The 13,208-nt window shown below is 39.5% G+C and overlaps 1 protein-coding gene across 2 annotated transcripts in view; it reads right to left on the bottom strand.

Moving 5' to 3' along the window:
- The window catches only part of pipox (pipecolic acid oxidase), a 35,792-nt gene extending 28,364 nt beyond the window's left edge, over positions 1 to 7,428 (bottom strand). Inside the window, exons 1-2 of one of the 2 annotated variants that reach the window (XM_025009561.2) lie at positions 7,170 to 7,428; positions 22 to 170 (exon numbers count right to left, since the gene is read on the bottom strand). In XM_025009561.2, coding sequence (XP_024865329.1) covers positions 22 to 170; positions 7,170 to 7,280 — 260 coding nt within the window. In that variant the 5' untranslated portion in view covers positions 7,281 to 7,428. The remainder of the gene's footprint in view (positions 1 to 21; positions 171 to 7,169) is intronic. The other variant, XM_017432191.3, reaches the window with a different exon arrangement.
- Between the last annotated feature and the right edge of the window lie 5,780 nt (positions 7,429 to 13,208).

The following is a 13,208-nucleotide window of genomic DNA, read 5'->3' as shown; positions in this document are numbered from 1 at the left end:
GCATTTCTGCTGACTGCTTACCTGTACAGTTTGACACCTGCCTCCTTCTCCAGCTGAGTCCACATCTTGAAGCATTCCTCCATCATTTGAACGTAAAACTCCTGCTGGTAGGCTTTACGAATGATACGGGTCTGGCCATGAGAGCTCCCTCGGGAGTGGGGCAGAAGAAACTGAAAAAACAAGAACTTAGACTAGTAAATGTGCATAAAATTTATTGTTTTTATTTTTTTCTCTCTCTGCTCCTGGTGGAAGGTGGACATGTTTCTTTTCTCTCTGTCTCTCTGTCTCCTGAACCCCCTCCCCCTCTCTCTGCCTCTCTGTCCTGCTCTCTTTTCAGAGCCTCTCCTTGCATATTCTCTCAAATTTATAAACTATGGATCTGGTCAGCTGGTCTCTCAATGCAATTGATCCAATTTTTTCGACGGGTAGGCTGAGTGAAGGAGAGCCAGCTTGCCCTGAGAAGGCATTCTTTGCTGGATACACAATGGATTCCTGAAGAAAATGGAATATTGTTTGTCTATTGAGTTTGTCTCTGGAAGATGTGGAAGATCTTTACATATTTGGGTTTTTGATGACAGGATTTCTGCTGTTTGGATTAGGCAGTTACCTGACTCATCATCAAATTCGTTTGATGGGTTTGGCGGTCAACAATCAAACTGTGTGGTTACGGGAGCTGAATCGCAAGTTGGATGCAATCCTTTTACAGGACCGCAGGCTAAATTGCGGTTCCGGGACTCATGAATAATAATATGGGTTACATCTTGGAGAAAGTTGCTCGCTCGAATCAGGCGGAATCGACCTGGAATTTGGCTGTTTGGATTTGCCATTGAGAAGTATCAGCAAGACTTTCAAGGCAGACGAAAAACAAGTCTGCCTGAACCAAAACAATTATTGTTTGTGAATTTGGCTCCCCTAGGCTGACTTTGGTCAGCTATCTTCAATTTCTCCCCGGATTTTATGTAAACAAGATGCTCTGCCTCCTCCCTTGCCTAAGGACATCTGTGGATCTGCTCTGGGCTGGCTGATAAACATTGCATCACATTATCAAAGACAATGGCCTCTGTGATGTAATTCATGGACTTATCTGCAAACACACACACACACACATACAACATATGTTTAGTTTCATGATTTTACTTAGGTTATCCTATATTTCATTTAGATTATACATGATTGATGTTTTTTACTTCTGTATTTCTATATTTGATTATGATTTCATTTAGATTATTTTAGTTACTATTTTGACTGTCTTAGCTCATGTTTAGATATGTCTGGTTTTGTGATTTTATTTAGATTATACATGATTAATGTGTTTTTTCCTTCATTTGATTATGTACCTGCTGTATTTGATTCTGTTGTTGTTTCTGTTGTAAAGCGCTTTGGATCGCCTTGCTGCCGAAAAGTGCTATATAAATAAATTCCACTTCACTTCACAAAAAGGTCTGTGACCAACTAAAGAGTTTTAGTTTTGTGTAAAAGGTTCAGGAGTGCAGAACTGAACAGCCGACTTGCACAAGTACTGTTCTGAATTCATAGTTGTCAGACAGATACATTTTAAACTATTTAAGTATGTCTAAATGAATGAATGACATGCTGTCTGATTCTGTTGTGGTTTTGTACTTTTAACTTACTTAAGCACTGTTTCATTGTGCTTGAAATTTCACTGTATATGTTTGTGAAATAACAATAAAGGTACTTTGTTCTATTCTATGTCAAGCAAAACACAAATACATTCTTTTGTATTTTTTTTTTTATTGTTTGTTTGTAAGGTCTCTTCACACTGGATCAAAACCTTGCTACAGTCTCTATAACTGATTAGAATGTGACTGGATTGCAGCAGAATTATAAAACCTCTTTCAGTGTGAACACAATGATGCTACTGTTATGCACTTTGTATAGACACCAGCTCCCCTGCAACCTTGAACGGAGAAGCAGGTAAAGGAAATAGATGTTTGGTGGACTTTTTGGTCTAATGAGTCTCTATAAACCCTATAGATGGTTGTGGTGAAAACCCCAGTAGATCAGTAGTTTCTGAAATACCCAGACCAACAATCATGCTATGTTCAAATACACTTAAATCCCCTTTCTTCCCTCTTCTCACACACAATTTGAACTTTAGCAAGTCATCTTCACCACATCTAGATATCTAAATGCATTGGGTTGCTGCCATGTAATTGGCTGATTAGCCATTTCTATTAACAGTCAATTAAACAGATGTACCTAATAAAGTGGCTGGTTAGTGGAGAGAGAGATGAACGAACAAACAGACAGACAGACAAGATTTGCGGGCCTTCAGCATATGTGTTAGCCTTGATAGTGTGATGAAACACCATCAGCAGTATGAGAGAATACAGGTGGTCTTGTCTGTGCCTCAAATGGATCCACCTTTTTTCCTTCCTCATTCAGCAGGTCTAACCATAATGACGACAAGTACTTCAAATTCAAATTCAATTCAAATTCAAAAATACTTTATTAATCCCAAAGGGAAACTAGATGTTGTTGTAGCTCATTATCCTGGTTTTGTTAAAGAGTTGTTATAGATGCTGATGGCTGTGGGCAGGAAGGATCTCTTGTAGCGGTCTGTCCTGATGTCCCTCCAGGTAAGCCTCACTGGCCTCCTGCAGAGCCATGATGGCCGAGCTCTGGAAGCACGGGTCTGTCTTGAAATCCTGGGCGATCTCCTGGACCAGGTGCTAGAAGGGCAGCTTCCAGATGAGCAGCTCAGTGGACTTCTGGTAGTGGTGGATCCCCTGAGAGCCACGGTACAGTGAGGCTTCTTCACTCCGCCGGTGGCTGGGGAGCTCTTGCAGGCAGCTTTGGTGGTGAGCTTCTTCCTGGGAGCTTTACCTATGGTGGATTTATGGGCGGTCTGCTTGCTTTTGGCCATAACAGGACTTCAGGGTTCTTCACGTTTAACACTTGATGTTATGGTTATGAATCATGACAAAATGTCCAAAAGTAAAAAGGCTTCAGTAAAAATTCTTCCAGCTGCACAGCATCTAATACCAGAGGAAATAATCATCCAAAAAAGTGATTCACATCAAGAAAAAAAAAAGAGGAATAAAGTTTTCAAAAGCAATATCTCAGAATGAGTGCTACAGAGCTACTCCAATTGCACCACTCAAGGTGATCTGAACTTCTTGCTTTGTGTCCACAAGGGGCATGATAAGAACAGCTGAGTGTGGCGCTGTATCTATTGAAGCATGAAGAACATGGTCTGGTCAAGCAGCCACGCCTACAAGAGCACTGCAATAACTTACTTGGAGCACTGAGGGCAGGATATGGTTATGATGAGGTTGTAGTTTAGTCACAAGGCCAGCATGGTCAGTCGTGGTTCAAATTCTCGAAAACCAAACAGGCTCCATGCCATGGATATGCTGCCCCCAGGCTCCACTCGGAAGCGCTGCCACAACAATGATAAACTACCACAACCTCACCACAAAAGTTTTGTGCATGCTCAAGACCATCTAGGGACCCATCATGCTCTGTCGTGCGTAAATGGGAGCCTACTGTGTTCTTAATACACACTTAATGACCTCAGCCAAGAATCTGCAAAAACCATTCAGATTCTGGCTGATTTTTTTATGTCACCATCCAGTGTGAAAAGGGCCTAATCAAGCCGTGCAAAATGATCCATACCAGCATAATAACTTGGCGATTCAAATACTTCTTTTCTTAGAAGCATACAAGTGGAGCCCAGTCACAAAGAGATGAGATCCATTTCATCCATCTCTTTAGGATTCAGGGCAAGACTTAAGCTGGGTCACGTCAGGACTTTCACCATTCCTCCGAAGCCTCTGTGTGAATGATTGTGTGTTTTTTTGTTTTTTTTTAAAATGGCTTTGTTGTTGTGAAATGGTTCTATATCAAACAAACTGAACTGAATTAAAGAGAATGAGCTTTTTACACTACAGTGTGATTTGTCATTTGTGCTGTTATTTTTAGCTAATCTGGGTTGTTCACATGTATATCTGCAGTTCCCTATCTGTTGTTTTTTTGTTGTTGTTTTTGAGAGCAAAGTCTAGTTCTCAACACAACACAGTGTTTTCTGATGGCAGACTCATAAACATTAAAGCCTAATGAGTATCAACAATTCTGAGGAAATTATGCTCATTTACGCCATAATAAGATTTTTTAGATAAATGCTTTGCATTTCAGATTGTTTGCAAAGTGAACACAAAACAATTGTGGTTTGAAAATGATAAAATATGGCCAAATCGATACTTCTTATCATAGATATGGAACTTATTCTCATATTTTCAGTACTGTTTTCAAATTACTGTGCCTTGACAAAGCTGGTACATAAGTTCATTGATGAGGTTTACAGAGATACACAGTCATGGGAAAAAGAAAACCAATGCCTCTTTAATTCCAGGGGTTTATGTATTAATACATAAAATATATCATGGGACTGACTTAAATTTCACACACAGCTTTTCTGTCTTGGCTTTGTTTTTGTCCAATAATTAATGACATAGTGAAATCTGTTGTGTGTTTTTGTTCACTTGAGGTTTGATTTGAATAAATTTAGAACCTGGTAAAAAAAAAATATTTTTTCTTAATTATGTCCTGATCAGTTGATTTATTTTCGACTCCATCCTACAATCACTCTTGAACAAGACTCCCAGATAGCTAAGCTCTTCCACTTGAGGGAGAAACTCACCCCATTCAAAAATACTATACATTATAAACTTATTATACTTTACAATACCTGTTTAATATAAAGTTATGACTATAATCTTATCTGCACCTAGGAATGAAACCTCAGACTGAGAACCTCTCAGCTCATCCTGACATACTCATTATGGAGCTGAACCACTTGGTTAATGGATGAACAGATAGAAGAAAGAGGTGCATGTGTAGAAACAAGCTGCCTCCTGTAGCTGATGAAGAGCAAAATACTAACTTTCACAAGTCAGAATGAAATAAACTAAACGTCCTGTCCAGTGGCATTAGGTCATTAGAGGCAGCTGAGACAGAGCATATATATATATATATATATATATATATATATATATATATATATATATATATATATATATATATATATATATATATATATATATATATTGCAGGTTGAGTATGTGGGTGGCACCCATGAAGAACTTGCCCAATCTTCTCTGCCAGTGCCAAACGTCTAATTTTGCTGTTTATTTTACTGTGGAGTTAGGTGATTTCTGGATAGAGTGTTGCTCAGTAAACAGCCAGTGCTCAAACAAACAAATCAAAAACCCTGTGAAGACGGTTCTCAGTCAAGACCCTCTAAAGCTCCATTGCAAACATTAAATCCCCAACTTCCACCCTGCAGCTGTACATCTGCATCAGTTCACTTCTCAGTTCTTCTCTGCAGATCACTGGATGGTAAAATTCTAACACTGTTATCTTGTCTTTTCACTGAAACCAAGTAAAACAAAAGATCCAAGTGTCTGTTTGTCCATTTGAATATCATTAGGTCTGTGTCCTCAGCCTCTTCACTTCTGGGTTTTCCGCCAAACATTACTGGAAAAAGAACCAGAAAGTAAAATAATCAACCAAATTTATGCTAATACTCCCCATTCCTCCATCTGCACTAAAGTCTATGGTTCAAAAACCCAAGCACAGAGGACGTCATGTTACGTCCACTCTCACCGGCAGAAGTCTTTGGCCTTTGGGTTGAACAGATTTAGCCCAAACATGCAGAAAATCCAACACCTGCCAATCACCTAACCCCATAAACATGAATAACATCTTATACTGCTGTGTTTGGACTGTAGAAAATGAGTACACACATACGCGCTATGTTGTCCCACATTGACATTCCCAAATGTTGGCAAGTATGATACTGTATAATTTACATGTTCGAATGGCTTTTGAGGTTTGGGCTCTACCCTTTCTTCAGATCAGAAATGTTAGGAATTCTGCTTGTTGCTGTTCTGTGCAGAACTATTCCGGTTTATTTCCTTCATGTGAGAATGTTCTCTCTATATTTTTTTAAGTGTCCAAGTTTTTTTTTTTTTTTTGTGCTGTTCAATACAAAGAACTTCCATTTTCATTTGTTAAATAGTTATAATTTTGTCAGATGAGGAAAATGTATCTGCAAAATAAGAAAAAGAATATTGGCCATCTTTTGCCCCGAGTTCTAAATATTGGCATCGGTCACAGAAAATCCATACCAGCTGAACTATAGTTGTCATGAGGTCAATAAAAGAGCCATTTGGGATTGAGAAGTCTGACAGTTTTCATCTCCTGGTATGTGTTTATGTTCAGATTTGTTGAGTAAAGTATGCAGATAAACTTACAAATGTAGCAGAGGTTTTGCAAAAGCTGCGTGTTTGACTGCTGAGCTCTGTGTTTATGGAGCTCCACCTCCTCTTTACAGATGGCTTAGTCGTTCTCTTTTCTTTGGCATTTAGCAGCAGATTCACTCTAATTTTTTCACTTAAATACCATCTCCCTGATTCCACTTTTGTCCAGTTCTGTTATTTTTGTTTACCTACACTGTGGACCCACATTTCAGAATTCAAATCTATATATTCGGTAAGATACTGGAGTAAACTCTTTCAAAATGGACCATTTGGTGGATAACTTTTTTTTTGTTTGTTTTATTTTATAGTTTGCAATGAGTACCTTTATTTAACTGCTGCTGTGATGCTGCCGTGGTCACAGAGTTATCTGAGGTGGCTTTGTCGGAACATGGAGTTCTCAATGTAAGACTAGTATTGCTGGGTGTGCAAAGAGCGCAGACATCCAGTCAGTAAAAGCCTGTCCACCCCAGTCTCTGATTTTGAAACACACGGATGTGTTTCTCTCTGTGTTGCATATGCTGAAGTCAATGGAAAGTATTTAGTTTCTCAACATCTTTTTAGAGATAAAAACCACACTGATCCTCATCAACATGAACAGAAGCTTTTTGATATTAGATGAAGAAGCAGCTTTTAGAAAGTGAATACTTCTATTCTGTGCAGGCTGCTCACTCAATGCAATAAAACTGGACTGAAAATCTGTCCAAATGTTAACCTCCTATTTTAGAACAGCTGTCAGTCAGACATATGGTGGCCTGTTCCTCCAGCTGCTGCAGACTGAGACGCCTGTTGAACTCCGTGTCCTTCCTCTGCAGGACTCTTCCTGCGGTGGACTTCTCTCTAAAGTCTGAGGACAATCTGGAAACTCTCTGACCTGATCTCACACACCTGTTCCAGCAGCAGAGTCTTCCGGTTGTGTTTGGCCAGCTGGTAGGCCGTGAAGGAGCCCTGGACCCCGGCTCCGATCACCACGCAGTCGAACTCCTCCTCGGCCCGCATGTTGCCTTCTTGCGCACGCAGAGCTCACATTCGGGTCTCAGCTTTTCTACCCGATCAGCTGGGTCCGCCCACGATCTCTGGAGGAGGACCGAACCGGAGGGAGGGTTCGGTAGGTGAGCCCGGAGTCCCGCCGAACAGGGAGGCGAGTGGAGCTGGGCGGATCGATCAAGAATATCGATAATATCGATACCATGCCATTATTTGTATCAGATCGATACTAGCGTGGTAAGATAGATACTTCAGATTCCCTCTTGTCTGAAAGCGGCTACAGCCAGCCAGGTCCGGTTGACTTTTCTCTCTTTGCAACCCCTTCCCAAGCTGAAGCCAGGCAGCTTCAGCAAGCCCCGCCCACTAACCTATCCTAAGAAAAATCCTTCAAGTGCACTAAACGGGAGAAAGTTTGTTTTGTTTTTGCATTGTAATTTCTTAACTCTACCGCCAAAAAGATTTTTAGTTTGATTTGCGCATAGCTTTTTTGGACTTTGTTTATTTAGAAAAAAAAAATGCAAACAAATTAATTTTGTTTCTCTATTGTTTCTGTTTATCATGTTAATATTCTATTTAAGTATTTTGTGGACACCTATACACTTTGTCCAAGTTCTGTCCAGGTTTTAACGAAATAATTCAAAAGAAAAAACGCAAACACAACTAAAGGTCAGAAGTTTTATAATATATCAAACTTAAATAATAAAAAGTATCGGTATAGGTATCGGCGATACTTGCCCTGTGTTTACTTGGTAACGGATCGATACCAAAGTAAGCAGTAGAAGCCAGAGCTTATTGAGCCGGCTCGAACCAAACACTGGTAATATTAGAATCTGACGGGTGTTGGTGCCTGACAGTCAAGGATCAGGGAATAGGATTTAATCGCAGGACTGAAGGACAAGCGAGGGCCTGTTAGACTGAGACCATCTCTGTTTGAACCAGACCAGACTCAGAATAAAACCACATTTCTGTCAGGAACTTGTTCACTTCAGATAAGTCAAAAGTAAAAAATAAAGCATTACATTTTGTAAAAGTAGAAATTTGATTAAATATGGATCCATTTTGTTATTTGTGGATTTGTTGTTACATTTTTGACAGTATAAGCAGTATTTAACATACAGACTATCAGACATGTTTCTTTAACCTTTCAGCTTCAGCCCCCAGAGGGGGGAAATATATATATATATATATATATATATATATATATATATATATATATATAATGATGCATTTGATTTCTGAAGATATACCTGAGGACCCACCATAGGGCCCCAAACTCAACTTTGGAAAGCACTGCTTTACAGTAATGAACCCACGTAGAGGTGAGATTGTTTGGGATCCATCAGAGAACAAAGTCAAGGAGGATGAACCAATGATCTCAGCAGGAACTCCTCCAAAACTGAGAAGCTTCACCTTTAGAGACATTTAGAAAAGAAGAAAGTTTAGAAAACTAAAATGAGGAAACTTTGAAATGTTTAACACTGAAAGCATCATTATCAGATCAGGTTTCTGTACCTGCTGGAGTTCTCGTAGCTATAAGTGATATTTAAGAAATGAAATGTTTTCAGTTTAGGTCTACTGTGCCACTGATGGTAAAACTATATTAACTCCTAATGAGCATAGCTGGAAACAGATAGGGTGAGTTTGCATAACTTAGATCAAATTAAAAACAAAAGACTTTTATATATTGTACTGAACAGAAGCTTGCTGCTCAGCTCAAAAGGTAGCTGTATTGCCTGGGGGTCATCGGGAGTTGGAATACATTTTCTGAATTTAACAAGAAAAAGACAGAAGTTGTGTTGTTTCCACCCAGTGGCACCAGCAGGAACCCCTGCATCGACCTTTCCTCCCTTGCCTCCCATGACAGAAACGTTATCACAATCCTGGGAGTGAAAATGGATCCGTCCCTAAAACTAAACAGTCATAAATGCAATAGTCAAGTCCTGCTTCTTTGAGCTGAGACAACTGTCTAAAATGAAGCCTATTTATTCTAAAAGAAAACTTGAGACAGTAATTCATGCTTTTATAACATCTCAACTTTATTCCTGCAGTGCACTAATTTATGGATTGACTCAGGTTTCTGCTGCTTGTTTGCATTGGTTCAAAATGCTGCAGCTCAAGTTTTAACTGTTACAGGCAGAACACGTTTCCCCAGCTTTGGCTTCCAATTCATTTCCAAATTCATTTTAAATAATTTTGTATGTCTCTCAACAGTTCTGCCCCTCTGATCTAACTGAACTGCTGCTGTCTCTGTGCTCTCTGAGGTCAGCAGAGAGGTCAAGGTTAAGATCAGACGCTCTTAATGGTTCCTAGGACGCCATGCAGCTCAGAGGTGATGGAGCTTTTTCTGTTGCAGGTCCAAAACTCTGGATTGGTTTGCCACTGGCGGGCTCCCTCACCTGCTGGTGTTAAATCTTGTTTAAAAACACACTTTTACTCCATAGCCTTCGACCCAGTGTGAAATGCTAACTTTGACCTTAAAGTGCTTTTCTTCACCTTTTTTAAGCTGTTTTAATTTTTTTTTACCTCTCCTGTAGATTTCTGTCATTTGAACTTTGTCCTGCAATTGAAGCACTTTAAATAGCATTTTTGTTGTATTTTTAGATGCTTTAATAAGTAAAAGCTCAGCATTTCTTGAAGGAATACATATTTATTTTACACAAAGTTATAATGTTAGGATAAGAAATGACAGAGCTGTAGTCATTTCGGTCAAACTTTGAAAATAACATTCTGAAAGTTAATAAAGATGAAAGTTAATCAGTTGTAGTTGTAGATTCAATGAATACTTTGAGAGTTTCATGAGCTATTTTACTAACAGAGAGACAGTTTTAAAGACAAATCTCCTGCATCAGTTAGTATTCATACTATATTGCAAACAAATCTTTCCAAAGGATTTGTCCGTTTTGTGTGAAATGAGAGACAGATTGTTGGCTGTATGCTCACACAGCAGGTCATAAATGGGGCATTCAGTCCAGTTTGATCTGGCTTTTTCCTGCGTCTCAGTCAGTCAACTTTCTCAGCAGATCAAAGTGCACCTGTTACACTTACATAACCACAGACAGCCCACTCTGCTCATTGGTCACTTCTCTGAAGTCTCAGCTGAGCACAGACAGACTACAGCCAGCTCACAGGCTTCTGTTCATTCACACTTTAACTTCAGTTCAAGTCACTTTATTTACATAACACCAATTTACAACAACAGGACATTATGCAGAAAAATAACAGTCAAATTATAAATGACATGCAATCCAGCTCAGTCTAAAACAGATCCAGATTTAGATTTATTTCAGTTACAATATGTTACAATTAAATTCAATATTTTACAAAATGCCAGTTAGTAAATAGCCATCTAACTAAGGTTACATTTGTGGTAAGGTGGTATATAATTAAACCAAAAATGCTGGCTAAAACTATAGCAAGGATCAACAAAAGGAACCAGGAACATGAGAAATAGTAGGATAGAACAAGAGAAGATATAACCAGAGAAGACTAAACATGCTGTGAGAGGTGATTACTAGGTAGTGGCAAGTGAGCTGATTAACAGATAAGGGGTAGCTATGAGAGGGGAGTGGAAAAGAAGAATGACTGAGGGAAAACCAATGGAAATGACACCAACAGAATAAACACAAGGAATCTCTAAATAAAACAAGAACAAATCTTGCTCCAATTACAAACTACCCAAACCAACACAAATACTCAATTATAAAAGCATTGAATCTTCACTTTGTCACAATCCTCCATCCTGAGTTGCACAGGAAAAGAAAGTAAAGACAGCAACAGAGTGAGGAAATGTGGACAATTTGTTCTCCAGCAGTCTAAGCAGCAGAACTAAGGGATAGCTAAGGAAACCCAAGCCAACCCTAACTCTCATCAGAACTCTGGCAGCAGCATTTTAGATCAACTAAAAACCTTTTAGAGAGTTTTTTGGTGGAAGAATTGTAAAAGGTAACCCTGCCTACATTCTTGGGCTGACAAGGCTTGGCAAAACCAAACTCAGAGCAGGCAGACACAGGCAAAGGTTTATGATGTTTATTGAAGCTAATGTTTTAGCTGGAACGCCCAGGATGAAACCCTCAGGATGGAAAGGAGGGAACCTCGGGGCAGGTAAGTCCACCGAGGGGCACGACTGGGGAAAAACAAAGTCTCTGAGGAGAGGGCGCAGGCTAGTGGGAGAGTCCGGGGACAGGCGAGAGGTTAGATCCAGAAGGTCAGAGGAGAGCAGCCAAAACCAAAAGGGTACGAACCAATAGGCGTAGTCCAGAAAGGGGAAGCAAGGTCTGTTACCAGTGATCTGAGTCCAGGAAGGTATCCGATGAGGAGTAGGCGAGAGACGAGGGTCGAGGTACAGGCAATGGGTCGTGATCGAGGCAGGCATGATTTGTGAGTGAACGCTGGACATCTACTTGGCAAAAACCTTTTAATAATCTGGCAATGAGTAGCTAAGAGAGGTGAGTTTATGTAGTGACTGGAACAGGTGAAACTGATGGCAGTAATTGCAGAGGCGTGGAACTCGGGGCGTGGCAAGGCTGTGGAAAACTATTGAGACAAGGACAGAGAGACAGTGGCATGGAACTGTTACATGGGCCTCTAGCTTCATTCATGTGATCCTCTGTCAGAAATCTCAGTGTAATCTTTGTCAGCTCATTTAAATTGGACAAACAAGTCAGTTCAGTTGTCAAATCAGGTTTCTTTCAGTTACGTCTCCTAGCCAAAGTAAAACCCTGCTTCTGTTTCAAAGATTTTGAAAAAGTAATTCATGCATTCATAATAACACATCTACATTATTGTAACTCCTTGTCCAAGGACATATATCAGTTATCTCTTCGTCGTCTGCAGATGGTGCAAAACTCTACTGCTCCACTTTTAACAGGAACAAGAAACGTGGCTTCACTCCACGCTTAAGTAATAAATAATTTTGATGTTTAATGTTTAAACTAACTAGAGTTGAATAAATCTTAAAACCAAACAAAGTAAAAGAACAAAAGAAAAGCACAATCTATGTATTTGTTCCAAATGTCCTAGGGCAGAAATGTCTCATGTTTGGACTTCTAAGAGTTGCTGGACAAATAGGGAGAAAAATACTGAGCTGACTCACTCCATCAACAAGTTGTGCTTAAAGAGGTAGAACTGCTCCTTTAATGCCTGATCATAACAACATAGATCTTTTCTGTACTCTGATTAAATTTAGTGTCCATTTTTTTCAGATATTTCCTTTGTATCGCCCATCACCAAAACCCAAAAGACAGGTGATGTTTGTGCCCTTTTTTGGCGTTCATCTGCCTATCTGTTAGAAAAATATATCATGAACCACTGGATGAATTTTAATGATACTCTCAGAAAGTAATCATTGATGTACAGCTACATTGGATTAACTTTTGGAGTCAACCAAAGATGGCTGCCACAGCTAATTAACCTTAGCCATCCCAAAAATGGCTTTAATTCAGTCAGTTTACAGATATTGACCTAAATGACTCTGAGTGTTAAAAGATTGTGCTATATTGATCATAACGTTAGTTTCAAGGTTTGATTAACACAGATGAAGCTTTATCATTTTTGAACCTAATAAAAGTCTTAGTCTAAAACTCTGGCATGAAAAGCAGCGAGTGATTTCCATTTTCTCTGAGTGATGCTATAGAGACCAAGGGGATTGGGGATGAGTAAACTTGGTAAAGCCGGGGCAAGTTGCTGGGTTGTTCACTTGATTAACACAGAGGAACCGACTCATTCAGATCAGGGAACAAACATAGGAACAGCTTTTATCAGCTCTGAACCTTGAACCTAAAGGCAACAGTTACATTTACTGCTCGACCATAATGCACAGATTAATTTTCCAGTGGTCCACATTTAAACACTGTTAGTACTTTTTTAACCTCTCCAGGTTCTGAAGAAATCCTTTTCATTGTTTCTCACTCGCCCTGCGATGGACTTGCGACCTGTCCAGGG

This window comes from Kryptolebias marmoratus, linkage group LG2 (assembly GCF_001649575.2).
Source record: "Kryptolebias marmoratus isolate JLee-2015 linkage group LG2, ASM164957v2, whole genome shotgun sequence".
NCBI lineage: Eukaryota > Metazoa > Chordata > Actinopteri > Cyprinodontiformes > Rivulidae > Kryptolebias > Kryptolebias marmoratus.
Note: the sequence above shows the minus strand (reverse complement) of the source record. Positions and strands in the feature narration are given on the sequence as shown.